At 51.7% G+C, this 16,331-nt stretch overlaps 4 protein-coding genes across 4 annotated transcripts; 1 reads left to right on the top strand and 3 right to left on the bottom strand.

The window, feature by feature from the left end:
* Positions 1-3,964: 3,964 nt before the first annotated feature.
* Positions 3,965-5,015, bottom strand: A1O7_06985 (uncharacterized protein; the record flags this gene model as incomplete). The annotated part of the gene is made up of 2 exons (XM_007760985.1): positions 3,965-4,783; positions 4,842-5,015. The coding sequence occupies 2 exons, from the start codon at positions 5,013-5,015 to the stop codon at positions 3,965-3,967; spliced, it is 993 nt and encodes a 330-aa protein (XP_007759175.1).
* Positions 5,016-5,382: 367 nt separating this feature from the next.
* On the top strand, positions 5,383-6,352 carry A1O7_06984 (uncharacterized protein; the record flags this gene model as incomplete). The annotated part of the gene is made up of 2 exons (XM_007760984.1): positions 5,383-6,280; positions 6,330-6,352. The coding sequence occupies 2 exons, from the start codon at positions 5,383-5,385 to the stop codon at positions 6,350-6,352; spliced, it is 921 nt and encodes a 306-aa protein (XP_007759174.1).
* Positions 6,353-10,891: 4,539 nt separating this feature from the next.
* Positions 10,892-14,485, bottom strand: A1O7_06983 (uncharacterized protein; the record flags this gene model as incomplete). Its single annotated transcript, XM_007760983.1, has 1 exon — positions 10,892-14,485. The coding sequence occupies one exon, from the start codon at positions 14,483-14,485 to the stop codon at positions 10,892-10,894; it is 3,594 nt and encodes a 1,197-aa protein (XP_007759173.1).
* Positions 14,486-15,639: 1,154 nt separating this feature from the next.
* Positions 15,640-16,221, bottom strand: A1O7_06982 (uncharacterized protein; the record flags this gene model as incomplete). Its single annotated transcript, XM_007760982.1, has 1 exon — positions 15,640-16,221. The coding sequence occupies one exon, from the start codon at positions 16,219-16,221 to the stop codon at positions 15,640-15,642; it is 582 nt and encodes a 193-aa protein (XP_007759172.1).
* Between the last annotated feature and the right edge of the window lie 110 nt (positions 16,222-16,331).

Below are 16,331 nucleotides of genomic sequence, written 5' to 3'. Positions count from 1 at the left end.
AGGTGTTGTGCGTTTCGTGCATTGCCGGTCATATTGGTATCACCGTCATCGACCGTTGCTTCCTGCCCTTCGGCATTGCCCAAAAGCTCGCGTTCGGGTCTTTGTAAGTTCGAAGCGGGTTCGTTTTACGTCAGACCTAAGACGGTTACCTCGGGCCCCGACCAACGGAAACAATGAGCTTGTGATTGTGATTCTGTTGCCGCTGATATACTGGAACGGGAATACAGATAGCTGCCGTCTATCCCGGTGGCAGCTCAGAAGCCCTTATCGAAGGCCATAGAGCGCTAAACTTGTGTTGCTACCATTTGTCATGGCAGTAACACAAGCTTCACACGAGGCTTCCCTTTGCTCTTGTGGCGCTACTGCCATGACAGCTTGACACCGGGCTGAAGGCGGACGTGATCAACACAGCGGACAACCAGCGGCGTGAAGTTCGAGCTCTTCCTGGGTAATGCCCGCCAGATTCCCAGCTCATGCATGGACAGGAGGGTGAGCATTCCAAGATGAGCATAGAGAAGTCCAGCAATACTGTCGACAAGCCAGTTGTCGATACGCCGTACGTGTTCGAAGGTGATGTGCAACTCCCCGAGCTGAGGGCGGCGAGAATCTGGTGGAGATTGATTAGACCATGTAGCCGGCAACATCGAATGTGTGACTCGATTGTGCCATACTCCCGTTTGCGCGTCAGGAACTTGTCACGCGTGGGGAACCGTTCTGCTTTGCGCCGTCCTACTTTCTCATAGGCATTCGTCCTATCCATGCTGGACCGTAAAACGACGCTTGCCTGTGTTGGAGCGCGACTGGCTAATATGCCAACGGCAATCACTGCGGCAGAGATCTCTGAGTCCACATTGTGTAAATGACCAGTCGACATCAACACATGAAGGCCAAATTCCAAGCATCAGCGCTATTTCGTTTACCTTTTCTCCTTCGCCGTTGGCTACCTTTCGTAGGTCTTCAAGTATAGGGTTTGCATGATAGTCGAATGTACCAGGCGCCACAGGCGATTGCTGGGCGAATTTCATCGATTCGATCTCTTTGGTGATGAGCCTGAAACTATTAGCCCTATCTCAGCCCTGTGATGCCAGCATGGTTTGCGTTTCCGGCGGAAGCCATGTGGTCAGAGAGTTACTCGGGCCCGCGACCAAGAGTTTGGGCGTCGAGGTCCAGCGGTATAAGCAGGCGTCTAGAGACCGGTACTCCGTACCTGGCTACAGGTGCGAGAGACTACGGCCTGCTTTTTTAAGAAGCTCTGCATCTGCTGGCATGTAAGAAGCGTTGGATGTTCTCCAACGTGCTGTTGTGAAGGAGGATCTGTCTTGATCCAGAACTGAGGCATGCAAACCCATTGGTAGCGAGGCAGGTGGCGGTAGCGAGCCCCGGGGGGGCCGTTCCGTTTCTTGCCACCACGCCCAGTGGGCAGTAGGTTCTGCAGCCGTGGCAAGCGACTCTACCCGGTATGCGGTCGTCGAGTTTGCCAAATTCGAAATATATATATAAGCCAGCCCCGTCCGCCAAGTGGCTCAGGCTGATCGAATCATCAAGCCAGCAAGTGGTGAAAGGCACAGCAACGCCATATACAGCCATCGCCGCGGGAAGCATATGGAGAACCTGCATTCTTGCATAGCAACGAAGCTGGCTTCCGAGTGGGATTGCTTGGAATAGCGGCTTGCTTTCGTTGCTGCAGCATCATTGTCCATCTGCGCTGGGTGACACTGAACTTGCTAGCTGTTCCAGGTAATCACCCCTTTTTCATGTTGGCTGTTAAGAGGTGAGCTGGTCTTGGGGAGGCCAGACGGACTCGGATGATGCGGTCCTGGACCGAATTGGCGGTGTGGTTGGTGACATGCTGCCCTCATGTTGGCCAGCTGCGCGCACGCGTGAGGCTGCGATCCTTGCCACAGCCTAGTACCGTCACCATTTCCGGATACTTCAAACGATCCATGTACAGTGGCAGTAGCTGCACCACCACCACCTTCTCCGCCTTCAAATCCCTGCTTTCCGCGGCGGTTTTGTTGCACGAGTTGGCTGCGCAGAGTTACACGACGAAGAGCCCAGCTTGGCGCTGTAGGTCATCGATGTTCTGGGTGTACGTTCGGTGGTGTTGCGGCTCGGCAGTTGTTTGCATCTGTTGGGCGTCGGCATCGAGGTCATTTCGCACGTCGAAATACCGGATCCGTGATCGGCCTTCACATCCCTCCGGTACGCCGCCTTGGGTCAATGGGCGGCCCGCGAGTTGTCGAATCAAACGGATGTACCGCCATCCTTTGACCTAAAGTCCTGCCGACAGCACCAAAGGTACTTGGTACACCCTTCTCTCTTCCTATAGATAGCGCTGGAGCTCCAGCCCATATCGTGTACATACAGCTGAACGTCCTGTCTTCGATGCTTCCCTGTGTGCACCTGGCTCCACGCCAGTCCACAGCGGCACGCTGATCTTCGTCACCCTTCGTAACCGTTAGCATCTACCTTTGCAAAAAGAGCGGGAAGACTTACACTCAAGGCCATACAGTTCGCGCTGGAGAAGCGGAATGGCTCGAGGAGCATCGCCAAGAGCCTCATGGCAATGGAAACGTTGCTCGCTTGACAGAACCTGCCTGCACAACACCACCGACACAGATGTTCGGTTGGCCCCACAGAACAACACACTTGAGGAGGACTGTAAGATGCTGTTGAAGTCTCCTTTGCTGAAGTTTCCGCCAATTGCCAACCAGGTGACGTCCATGGCTGGATTGATGCAAACAGGAGTTGTCGTGCGCTTGGAACAGCACACGCAGTGTCAAGTTTTGCCGGCGTCGCATAGTCGAGGATCGGCATGACGATAGAGCTTTCAGCTGCTCTCTCAAGCAGAGGTGTCTGGTTCTGGCAAGTCTGTGTCTGTGCTGGAAAGAGGTATCTGCAGTGTCTATTATATATATATATATATATATTTACTCCCCGAACAGTCGTCCTGCGCACCCATTCGGCTGACTTATCCCTCGCCGCTTTGCTCTCCCGCTAACGACTATTTTGTCGACTTGCTCCCTCGTCCACTCTCTTCTTGTCCGCAGGCGACCATATCAGGAGAAGCTTGGCCTGTTTGTCGCGGGTGAGAATTCGCCCGAGGGGTGATGCTCTCGGTCCCGTGACAGGCACTGTCCCACCATGTTAGGGATAGAATAGTGAATAGGCAGAGTGGTCAATAATAGTGTAGATGTAGGTATTCCTATATACAGTGAGACACAGACTCAAAAGCAGAAGAACTTATGCTTACCTCGCTATTCTACTTCGAATTGGGATCTATACCCCGCGTTATTGGCCAGCCTCGCGTGGCATCACCATCGGTAGCACGAGATTGTCAGTCCTCTCACATATCCCTCAAACCCTTCTGGCTGCTGATTCTACTCCTAAGTCAACCATCTCTTCAATCTTGAGTTCGCTTTTCGCTCTCCCTATCTTCACTGGCAAGAGCAGACCAAGTGCGAGCCCTGCAAGGCCTACTCCTAGCCAAAACGCTATCTTATAACTGCGCTTGCTTCCAAGGTCCTCAGTCGAAGCGACTGCTATATCGGCTACTCCGAGGAACAGGCTGATTCCTAGGAAAACGATGCTGTTTATCAATGCTCCGGCTAGGGATTGTCTCTCGGAAGGCATCCTTGTCGTAATGAAAATATTACTGACGGTGTATGTGACATCGACGCCAAGTGTCGCACAAATCATCGTCGGAAACACATGCGCCCAGTAGTTCGGTTCGTCCGGGATCACAGCAAAAAGCAATACACATGTGATATATCCCAGTCCAGATAGTAAAAGCAGAGCAGATCCCGGTAGCCGGTGAAGGACCAGGGCGCCAATTGAAGTTAGAAGTAGTCCGCCGATAGCCATGGGTGTAAACCATGCTACAGTCTGCAGTGGTGACTTTTGAAGAACATCTTCGATGCTGCTCAAATTAGCGACTGACTCCGAACTTTATCGGTGTAACTCACTAGAGGCTTGTGTAGAACAAATATATACCGAAGACTCCATATGACAGGAGCAGCGACACTGAGAGCGGTTTCATATGACGAACCTTAAATAGGTCAAATGGAAGCAACGGGTGTTCCGCCACCCAGCCCTCTATATAAACCGCAACACCGAGACAAATAACACCAGCGGCCATGGTGATGCCCACGTATGGTGTAGCCCATCCATCCGAAGTATGCGAACTGTCAGTGAGCGCAAAAACGACCAGCAATAATCCCGGCACAACGACGGAAGCTCCCCACCAATCCATCTTGATGTTGGAGTTTCTCGCGTCACTGTGGTTGGTCGGAACAGCCATATATGCAAGGACTGTGGCAAGGAAGAGTAAAATTGCGCCAATCCAGAAGTACCAGCGCCAGGTCAAGCTTTGCCCGCTTGCCCCTCCAGCGAAGATGCCGAGAAAGAAGCCCAGAGGGGAGAAGGAACCATAGAGGCTGAAAACCAAATTTTTTCGTGGTCCAGGTCGGTACGTGCGACCTAGCAACATGATACCGGATGGGAGATACGCCGCTGGCCCCAACCCTTGTAGTGCACGACAAACAATCAGCGTGACGTAGTTTTGGCTAAACCCTGCGGCTAGGGACCAAATGAAGTGCCAGGCCAACCCCATAACGAAGACCAGTCGGGCCCCTAGGATATCTGCAAGACGGCCCAGAGGCAGAAGAAAGGCGCCGGTGACAAGAGAGAAGACGCTGGCAGGCCATGTCCTGGCTTGATCAGGGATGTCGAGAGCTGTGGCCATGAACGGAAGAATAATGTTGAAGCCACTAACAAAGTACTCCTGTCAACAGTGAGTGATATATTCGAATTCTTGCATCAGGAACATGCGTATGACTTACAGCCATCAGCATGGACGCTAATATGGTTACACAAAAGGCGGCTTCCGCCCAGACTGTTTGGAACACTTCGGGTCTCTGTCTCCCTAGTGCTTCGATCCGAGCCTCGATGTCAAGTTCAGCGCCTGGCGCAGTACCAGGTTCACAGCGGGCGGGAACGCCATTTTGTATCTCCATATTGCCACAGAGTGAAATGTGTTGCGCAGAAAAGAACTTTTTTCTTGGCAAGGGAGAGGGCTTCAATATAGTTGAGGACGCTCTACCAAAGGCATCTTCCGTTCCACTCTGACGGCCGAATTAGGCAGCCAAGACGCAACCTCAGGGAGGGAGACTTCGAACACTGGGTCCACTTCAGTGGGCAAGTCTGCTTGAAATGGCGCATATATACAGCCAAGTATTTCTGCCATATCTATCACTGTGGTATCTCTCGAGTATCTCAGCGCTTGTCCAGCATTTTGCCCGACAGCAAGCGGTATCTCCACCCAGAAAAATTGCGATCGAATATATACGAGGTCGAAAACAATCTGTATTGCAAAATAATATAATGAGGAAGAAGATCGAAATCGACATTATACTCCGAGACGGAGAAAATGCGACTTATTCGACCCACGAGGTGATCCGAGGCCGGGTGGTCCTCAACTCCGCTGAAGATGCTGTACTCGACGACCTCCGCATCACACTCAAAGGCAAAGCAAGCATACGTCTGAAGAGACCTCTGGATCTTGCTATGGTAGCGGGATACCTGGTTGGAGAGCACACCTTCCTCCGAATGTCCGCACCTGTGTCGTCGCCCGTGCTGCTACAGGGTCGCTCAGCTCGAGGTGTCATTTCTTACAGCATACCTTTCAACTTCACTGTTCCCCAAAACCTTCTTCAGTACGCTTGCATGCACAACACTAAGGACGATCAAAGTGTGAAAACCGCACATTTACTCCTACCACCTTCACTCGGCAAGTTCAAGAGAGCCGGCATTCTCGTGCATGATCTAGGCCCCGAAACCACGACTGTGACTTATGCTGTGTACGCTTCCGTCAGAAGGTTCACCCCGGATCTTACCCCTGTACTGATCGAGAAAGCCGTGCGTGTACGCATCTGCCCGAGGAGGGAGGAGGTACCACCAATCCTTGTCAGACGAGACGACCCTTACTACAAACTACGCGAGGAAAAAGCCGTATATAAAGGCTGTCTAAAGCTCGGCAAGGTTGCCGGACGGCTTGTCGCACAGACTAGTCAGCCATCCTCCTTGAAGCTGCCATGTCCGCATACAGATACCGGGAGTTTACCAATTGTCATGTCAACTGTGAACTTACGGTTTTATCCTGCGGCGGACGGCGAACGACCGCCAAAGCTCAAGCTGATCACGTATAAGCTCCATTCCTCCACGTTCTCGGGCGCAGCCCCTTACGAAAGCCTGCCAACTCAGAGCGAGTGTCATGTCGACAGTCCGTTGCATAGACTTTACACCGAATCTACTCGTTTGACAACTCACAGTCTCTCTGCTGTCGTTTGGCTAGGACACGGGTCTTACGGAACTGCAGGCCTTCCAAATTCCAGGGAGCATGCTTCACCTCCCATAGTGGCTGGGACATCCGAGACCTTCTCATCTCCATTGTCTTACGAAGCTCATGGCTCGTTTTATACCGCCGATCTGAGAATTCCTTTATCACTTCGGAGATATTCATCACAGCAGTCGAAACTGAAAATTTTCCTACCGACCTTCAGCTCGTGTCTTGTTGGCCGCACCTACAGTTTGGAAGCAACATTATGGTATCGGGCTATTCCTAGGTCTTTCGGTTCGTCCTCGAAGGTTCTAACCAGCTTAGCCTCGAGGTCAGCATCCTTTATACCCTGTTCAAAGTTGAATCTTGTGATACCTGTGCAGATCAGTTTTGAATTGGGGAGCTCTTCATCGCCACCCGCCCAAATCTCGCCGTGCACTACTCACCATTCTCAAGCCGAGCAAGTCGGAGGACATCCGATCAATCTTGAGCAAGAGTGCAGCTCCGGTTCCCTACCTACGCCCCCAGATTTCAGAGACACGCAGACTGTTCCAGGACTGATTTCCGAGCAGATGTACGTTGGAAGTGTTCCCGTAAATCGAGAAGATCCCGCACTGGGTCAATTTGTCGGCTCGAGGGATTTGACGGTTCGAGATTTCGATGAAGATCCACCGTCCTATTTCTGAGTCTTGCAGTTCTGGCCTTGAATCTTGCGCGAAGAAGAATTACCTGGCAACTCTATTTACTGGACCAGAGATCGATGCTTTGCGGTCTTCTTTATCGGAGCAGATATATATGTGTGCAACGTGTATGTGTGGCGTTCTGGATAGAGTACCCTCCTCGCTTTGGCGATATTTCGGTTACATCTACGGAATATGGGTTGTTGGCTTTGTGATGAACCACTATGTTCGCAAGACATTTGTGTCTCTGGAGGAAAGTGCCGTTGCTTCTCTTAAAGTGGCTGCATCTCCCGGATAATAAACTCACCACAGCTATGTCCCACGCGCATCTGTATCACGGCCTAATGTCGATTACACAGAATGCTTGATGAAGGACGTCCACGCTGCGAGTCGAGTTGTATAGTTTCTCAGGATGCAAGATACTTCGCACCCGCGTCATTCATCGTCGTCAAGAGCTTGTTTGTACCCTTTCTCAATTCTGCTAGGTCGTCGAAACTCCTATTTACTACATCACACGTCGATTCACCACTCAGCTCAGTCTTTGCTGCCCGCCCAACACTGAGGTTCAAGAAACGGTCAAAGTGGGCTCGACGTGACGCTCTGTTGAGAAAATGAGCTAAACCTTGAAAGGAAGCCAAGATACTAGACTGACTACTAGATTTGTGTCAACGTCAGCGCCAGCAGAACAAGTCATTTCATTCCAGCTTGCCAGAAAGGGTGCGGTCCATTAAGCCTAATTAGGCATGGTCTAGCGCCCTGCCTTTGGGCACAGTCGCTCATTTCCATCGATACAGTCATTTTAGCACAGGATTACCAGTCAAGACAATAGTCCCCGGGGACCAGGCAGCACGGAGCAAGAAGCGCAGATCAGGTGCCCAGGCGGCAGGCTTAACTGCCCACTGGGGGCAGGAATCCAGGTCATGTTGTCTCAGATAGCCCAGCCACTATCTTCAACAGATAGGCAACTGGTTCAAGTCCATAGCCGAAGGTACCTGATTCTCCACCTATATAACTAGGCAAGAGAGGTACCCTTCTTACTACCTCGTAGGAAGAACAACAATCATTGAATCGAAGTCATGTAGTGGTTGTTCATTGAATCGTGACGACTTGTCAGTGCACCAAGTGGAGTCTTTTGAATGCGCACCAGGCAGGTTGCCATGACGTAACATTTTCCTTTCCTACCCAGGCCGCGGCCGCCGCCCAGCGTGGAGGGTTAGAGGGGAACAGCCACCTCCCTCTCAACACAGAAATTCGGTCGACCTAACTTCCCCTTCACTTTCACTGGCCTCGGCCCAAAATGCTGCTTGCGACATCTGACATCTTGCACAACTTTCTCCCATACTGGACTCATACTCGGCAATGAAATGACCAGTGTTGATACCTCTCAGAGCAAACCGTGCCACAATTGCAGACGTCGGCGTCTGAGGTGTGATCGATCTTTTCCTCGTTGCCAGAAATGTATCAAGGACGGTCAAGAATGCTTGGGCTATCAGCGCCTCTTCCTATGGGATCAAGGAATGGCGAGCCGTGGAAAAATGAAAGGTATGAGGTTTGAGGATCTTCAGCAGAATAAAGCAAAGCGGGGACGACCTGTTTCTAGGCGTCCAGGGGATATCAAATATCATCGATTGTTCGAACAAGAAAGCACCGAGAAATCACCCATTAGCTTTTTGAACGATCCAATCTTGCAGGACTTGAGCCTCATTGCCAGGTCTTACATCTTGTATTGTAAGTCATTCAGCCCGGTCTGCTCAGGGATCTATTGTTGACTGAAGTCTCTTTCCTTAGTCGCGAGTGATGTGTGTAAAGATCTAGTAATCTATGATGTTCCCGAATACAATCCCTTTTATAACCTCATCCCCATGACGAAGCACCACGAGGTCCTCCTTCACATCATCATCGCCACTGCGGCACTCCACATGTCAAATGCGGCTCAGAGGCAGTCAATCAGCAAGACATCGGGAATGCCAGTCCAGGGTATCTTAAACAGATCAGGTTGTCTGTCCTTGGGTTCTTCAACATTTCGGTCTCCAAGAGCGTACAGAGACGCCCTCATAGCAAAAGAGCATGCTCTCAGATTGTTAAGTCTTGCTCTTGAGACTTTAACCTCGACCAACATCGACGTAATTCTAGCGACAATACTGCTCTTTGTCGAACTTGAGCTGATCGACTCGGGAAGACATGGTTGGAGATGGCATATTGATGGTGCAAGAACACTTATTTCTGGTTTGATTGAATCAAACCAGATGGGATCCAGCCGTATGAGCACCCTGCGCAGCTGTTTGATTTCAAATTGCTTAGTGTACGTTGGTCTCTATGCGGCGATCCTCTTTGCTCTCTGTCCCCACCTTCTCTGAACCATACTAACGACTTCAAAATCAGGTATGATATCCTTGGCTCCTCTTTGACTTGTTTAGAGGTGCCAGAACCTTCTTGCGCTTGGTCGCCTTTACTGGACGCAGAAGCCAATATCTACCTCTCATGCCCGGCGACTCTGCTTCAGATAATAATGGCTGCTGCCAAAATATCACGCAGTGTCAAAGAAAGTTGGAATATTGAGTCGGCAACCACCTACATGCAAGAACAGACATACATCTTACTCCAGGCGGCTTGGTCATTCGATGCGCTGGCTTGGGCTCGAGCAATCCAGGGAGCATCGCCGCAGAACGATCTTGTACACCGAACCCATATCGCATCTGCGCACAAAGCAGCAGTGTGCATCTACCTCTCTCGGACTCTTATATACTCTTCCTCCTCCGATGACCACGATCAGGAACTTGAATTTCTAGTTTCAGAGGTCATCCATCATCTCTCCTTCATCTCGCCGGGCGAGGCCCTATTCAAAGCCACTTCGTGGCCTACATTTATTGCAGGTGCAGAAACTAAAAGTCTTAACCACCAGGATTGGGTCATGACTCGACTTGAAGAACTATGGGAGGTTTTGCCATGGGGTTTCATTCGGAATACGTTGGACCTGCTTGGGCTTATCTGGCGTGGGAAGAACGCTCCAACAGAAAGCGCTATATTCGGAGTTAATTGGATTCAGGGTATAAGGATGTCGGGGATTGATTGTCTAATAGCCTAATGTATGATTAACTTGAGCAGTGTGGTTAAATACCTGTACTCGCGTGGATCCGTGACGCCTGGAGCCCTCGTTAAACCAACATAGTAATGTATATATATATATCATCGGAACACCCCTGCTTGTCCCACAAGCTGGAAGGGCTTGTCGACTAGGAAGGTGCGAAGGCGTACCCCTGCACGTTCGCCAACGTCGACGAATATCGTGTCATCAAACGGAGAGCATGATGTAGCCGACACGGCATTTGGTGCAACGGTGCGAAGGTAAGAAGGGGGAGCGATGGGAGATTGCGTCGCCCCTCGCAAGAGGTTGAGAAGGGGAGTGAGCTGAACGGGCTGGGAGAAGGAAAGAGCAGCTTGGAAGGGGAGAGAGGGATACTATAGGCGACAGACCCACGGGCCACAGGTCCTCAGGACAGGCTCTGACTCACCGGACTGCCGTCAGTCATCGGTGGTTACCTGCGAGGTTCCAGACAATGGGTATTCAGTTAAGTGGGGGACGAATGGTGGTTGGTGACCACAAACTTTGACTTTGGCCCGTGAAGAGGCAGTGAAAGAGGGAAGAGGATGACTGGAAGCGCCAATATTGTCCAATCCGAATGTCGTGACTCGGCCTCTGGAGCCTCTCTATCGTCACTGGCAATGCTCATTCATTTCCTGCATACACGATAGTTATGCTCCAACAGTGCAGGAATGGAACCTGGTAGTCATTCTCACCATCATCACGCCCTTCAGGGCGGGTCTTCAAGCCTGGTATCCAACAAGCTCACTTGTCACATTCACAATCGCGCGCTCAATTTCTAGACTTCACTCCCTCAGTACGTGGCTGCGTACGAGTTGGCAAATCCACACTTCCCTTCCTACCGCCGGGTTGATCCTGATCGTCCTCGGATGCAGACTCCGTCAGGCTTGACAACGGCGAGTCGAATCGCTGTTTGACCGGACTCGTCACATCAGCCATCAGCTTCTCGACAGGTTCAGTCTCGAGCTTCTTGAACAACATCTCTTCGACCATCATGCGTCCTTCAACCTCCTTATCGGTCTCTTCGTTGTCTTCTCTGGGCGCTTGTTCTTCTCCATCTCCGGCGACTTGATCATCAAGCTTGAGCTTCGTGAGACCCATGGCGTAGATCTGCTCCTCTACAGTACCGCGGGAAATTAGTCTGATGACTTCGACATCCTTCTCTTGTCCGATTCGATGCGCTCGGTTCTCGGCCTGGATATCGTCCTGCGGGTTGAAACCGCTGTCGAAGATGATCACCTTGTTGGCCTTTGCCAGGTTGATACCTGCACCACCAGCCTTTGTACTAAGCATGAACACCGGTGTATGATTGTCGTCGGCGGAAAACTCATCGATCAGGTCTTGTCGTTCGGTAACCTTTGTAGAGCCATCGAGTCGGAAATAGCCGATCGCCTCGCGTTCCAGGACCAGCTCGAGGATGTCCAAAACCATGACAAATTGGCTGAAAATCAACGTCCTGTGACCCTCGGCGATGAACTTGTGCAGAAGTTCGACCATCTTCTGAACCTTGCCGCTGGCGCGCCATTCGTCACCATTCAACGCGAATTTCTGCAGTTGCGGATGCTTGTCACAAAGATTATGGATTTCCATGTCATTGTACTCGAGCAATTCTGTGACAATCAAGTCCGGGTTGGACTCACGCCACAGATCAACCTTCAAGCATTGCTTTGCGATGACGGGAAGTTTCCTGTCGGTATAGAGGCGCCTGAAGAGAAATGGATGGAGAGATGCGAATCGTAGTTTCATAAGCACGTTTGTGGACTCATTGCTGACGTTCTCCCCTCTTGCGCGTCGCTCACGGATCTCATAAGCTTTGTCAAGCCATAGTTGATACAATCCAGCTTGTTCAGGGCTCAAATCGCAGAGCTCGGTCCTACGCTCCTTCTTCGGAAGGTCTTTCAAGACTTGGAACTTCTTTCGCCTCAGTATGAAGGGAGTGAGCATGCTGCGGGCCCGCTGGATCCTCTGTGTGGACAGGAGCATCTCCTGGTGGTTATCGAGAGCCTTGACGTTGTGGGTGAAAATCGTCTCGAGGTCGTCAGCTTTCTCTTTGAACAATCCTGGCATGAGAAAGCCGAGCAGGGAGATCAGCTCCTTCAGGTTATTCTGCAGTGGTGTCCCGGTGAGCAGGAGCCGAAAGTTTGACTGGATCCTGGTCAATTGCTTCGAGACCTGCGATGAGGCGTTCTTGAGTACATGCCCTTCGTCGTAAATGGTACAGTCGAAGCCATACGTCCTCAACCACGGATGATCTTCTTTACCTTTGGCGATCGTATATGTGGTCACAATAACGTTGACGTCTTCACGGTTATCGGTAAGAGTCTCTCGCAGATGGAACCGTTCCTGAGGACTTGTTGAGTAATATGGTTCAACGTTCAGTGCTGGGCAAAATCGCTGGAATTCCTTGAGCCAGTTTTCAAGAGTTGCTGCTGGCACGACGACCAGATGAGGTCCCGTTTTCCCCTGCTCAAATAGGTGGGCTAGGAAGGCGATGACCTGACACGTCTTCCCCAGACCCATGTCGTCGGCTAGAATGCAGCTCATGCCTTTGCTGTAGAGGAGGTTGAGCCAGTTCAGGCCCACGATCTGGTAGTCCTTCATCTGTATATCATGGGACATGATTGACGGTTGTTGGATGAGACCTTTCGATCCAGAGCGCTTGACGTCCTCCTCGTCACTCACAGGCGTTCCGATCCCTGAGTCATGACTCGGTCGTTGTGCTTGTAGGGAGACCATTTCCAATTCTCCAGTTTGTGAGCTGATTGCTTTGGAACCCCAACTTTTCATCTCGTGTGACAGAGGCTTGGCCAAGTTCTGGCATTGCTTGACGAGATAGTCCACAGCTTCGTAGCTTCGAAGCATTTCCTTGACCTTGTCAACAATTCGTTCTCCGATGATCGCCGTTTTCCTTCGACCCTTGGCGGGCTTTGGGTCCTCAACCTTTTTGACGGCATCAAGACTTCTGAAGGGTCGCTTTGAGATAACATGCTCTGCCACCTCACGACTGATAGAAGAGAGGTCTGCCAAGTCCGCGGCGGAACACGTGTTGAACAGTCCAAGGACTCGGCTTTGAAATGTGCCTTCTGCTTCGCCCTCCGAACTCATCGCGGAGTCGGCCGCATCAGATTCGTCTGACTGGATGGCCTGAACACGTGGGAGTTTCGGCTTGGCCTTAGGTTCGGGCGCGGCAGCTGCTGGCGAAGATGAGCGTCGCCGCCGGCCACGCACCAAGGTTCGTTTCTTCTGTGGAAGAGGGGTATCGAAGACGTCGATTGCCTTTGGCTTTCTGACGTTCTGAGTCGAGCTCCATTTCTCTGTGATACTTCGCTGTGGCACCTTGGCTTGCTGGCGGGTCACATTGACGCGCGGTGCCACGGGCTTCTTTGTCGCAGCAGGCGTCGGCATCAGCTCGTCGTCGGACAGCGTCAGGTCGACTGGGCCGTTCTTGGCCGGACGCCTTTCGCTTCGCAGAAGTAGTTCATCGGCAGCTTCGTCATAATTTCCCTTCTTCAGCATCAAAACCTCGAAACATTCCCTTACAGTGACCGCGCTCAGCATCGACATCAGCCTGTTCACCTTCTGCCGCATGTTGTATTCGGTGATGTCATCCAATTCCATCTCTTGTACCATCTTAGGAGGCGATGAGGATACTGGAAGAGCACGGGAGGGTGCATTCTGGCGAGGCTTCTTTGAGACGTTGCCGTACGCATTCGCCATGGCGTCCGCAGAACGTTTCGCTCCGCTTGATCCACCAGACGAGGTGGAAGCAGGTGACCCTCTGAATATGGCGCGTGCAGTCAGCTCCATAAACCGACTCCGCCCATCGTTCTGAGGTTGCGGAGACTCCGGGATCTTTCCAGGCGATTGGTCTCGCTTCCGTACAAAAGTGGACGGCTTTATGTCGTTAGTCCTTCTAGGTTCATCGCTATCCGATGAGCCACCCTTGTATGCAGGACCTTCGTCGTCGGAATCGATCGAAATGGGCGTTGGCCGCGATTGAGGCGCCACATAGGGTCTTCTGAATGTCGTTCCTGCGGGTGCCATAGCACTGGCAAGAATGCCTAGGGCCTTTCTCTCCACTGTCGGGGCGGCCATTGGCGAGGAAGCGGCCACCTGGACCAAAGATGCTTTAGGAGGCGAGGAAGACAGTTTCGCAGAAGAACGATCAATAAGCTGCGTGGGCTGCGTCTGTCGGTTCTGGGTAGGACGATTGACCGGCAGAGTGGCTAACGACTCGATATCGGAGTTGTCGTCTGCCACGTTAACCCGGTGGAGGGGAACTGTATCAACCGTCTCGTGAAGGGGTTTGTAGTTTGGATTGAACAGCTCATCGTCCGATTGTGACAGTGAATCCTCTGACGCCATGGTAAGGTAAAAGGGACAGGTACTCGAGACACCGACGTGGGTGCGGCAGAGAGCAAGGGAGCGGTATTGACTACAGTTAGCACATATTGAAGGTGTACTTTTTGCCGCCTATAACTCGAATAATCGCTAGCGAGGATCCTCAGCGGTGCACGGTCAATTGCGGCGCGACGACGTTCACTCGTACAGTAGTCGAAAATGGAGTAATTTACACGCGGTGCAAATATGGCCCACCATCTCCGACTTTGGTCCATTAAAACTTTACGCGTCGAGGAGCGCGTCATTGCCAAGCCCGTGCGTGTTCGAAGGACGAAGTACTATGGTACGAGTACCAGTTCCTTCTTAGCAGTGTCAGCACCTGAGTATTCGAACGTTCTACAATCTCATGTTGTATTCGGACACCAGGGTGCTCTATAGCTGCTGTCACTGCCATATGTCGTACGTGTAAGGAGCCGTCTTAGAACACCGACAGCTCGTACCTCTATCTCGAGTAAGAAGCCATTTGGGAACACCGGATGCAACCAACATAATTGGGCTTCCGCATCATGGGACCTTACAATGTCCTTGCAACCCTCCAGGAGCTGCTCGATTGTTCTCGAATGGTTTCTTCATCGGTAAAATAGACTCCTTTCTTCGTGGGCAGCTTTCCGGCAGATCGGAAAGGTTGAAATAAAAGACGTCTTTTGGATGCATGTCCAAAGAAGATGATTTTGCTGCTACAGACATGTCAAAACATGACGTCTCACCTGGGGGTGTGCCAATATCAGGCTGAGTGTTGAAGGACCACTGGCCGAGGGGATATTGCGAGGCTGATATTGTAGTCAAGACACCGTGGTCACTCGCGTGAAGCCACTGGCTGAACCAAGTCGTCAGCAACTCCTTAGTAGCTCGACCTCTTCAAGCCCGCTCTGAAGCGGTTCGTAATGGGAAAGGGAAGACCTGTCAGAGCAATGCTTGTGTCCAAAGCCATGTGCCAACGGAGTGACCGTGTAGAGACGTTGGAAAGGCGCTCAATTCAGATATAGTGCTCGAAATCGGGGTCAGATCCCGACAAGATAATGTACATTTTGAACACCATTCAACCTCGAACGCTCCCCACACCGGATTTGTAGGCACCGTGCCATGCAAAGCAGATAGACCCGATACCGGCGCTGCTCTTACTTCTTCCCACCCTTCTTCGACGTTGGCGGTTGATTCTGCTGGCTGTTCTGTTGGCCAAATGAGCTGATAAAGTCCAACATGTTTGCGTCATCCTCTTCAAACAGGTTCTGCTCCTCCTCGAACATATATTCTCTCGCGGGTTCTCTGACCGATGTAGCTTGCGCTCCTGCTTCTGGGATCGCAATATCCGCAGGCGCAGGGGAAGGAGCAGCTTGATCGGTCTTCTTGATGCTCTTCTGACTGTCGAAACTGGTGCCGAATCGTGCCCGGAAGCTTGCCAGCCTCCCTGACTCGTCGTCTTCCACATTCAGTAATTCCCTGGATGTTGGGTTCCATAGCGCAGAATTTCTGGTGTCTCTCGTTGATCTGTAGACCGGTATAGGAGAGGTGGTTCGCATGGTGAAAGCGCTACCGTCGGATAAAGTGACCAGTTGAGTGAATGTGTAAGGCCGCTTGGGCCGCTTGATGAGACGCGCATGCCGACATGCTTGACAGATATATGTTGTGGAAGTGTTGGTAGAGGAAGGCAAGCTGGGAAGTGAGTTCGGTCGCAGAACGGGTCGGAGGGCGACAGACATGGCGGCTGTTCTACCGCGCGAAGGTCTCTTGCCGAGTGCTAGGCAGGATGTTCTCGGTGGCCGTGGTAGGCTTGCTAGGAAAAAGAGGCTCTCTGTTGTAATCGGCGAGA

The sequence above is a fragment of the Cladophialophora yegresii genome (genome assembly GCF_000585515.1).
Source record: "Cladophialophora yegresii CBS 114405 chromosome Unknown aczIN-supercont1.5, whole genome shotgun sequence".
In the NCBI taxonomy this organism is placed as follows: Eukaryota; Fungi; Ascomycota; class Eurotiomycetes; order Chaetothyriales; family Herpotrichiellaceae; genus Cladophialophora; species Cladophialophora yegresii.
The sequence above is the reverse complement of the archived record's forward strand: the minus strand, read 5'-3'. Positions and strand labels throughout refer to the sequence as shown.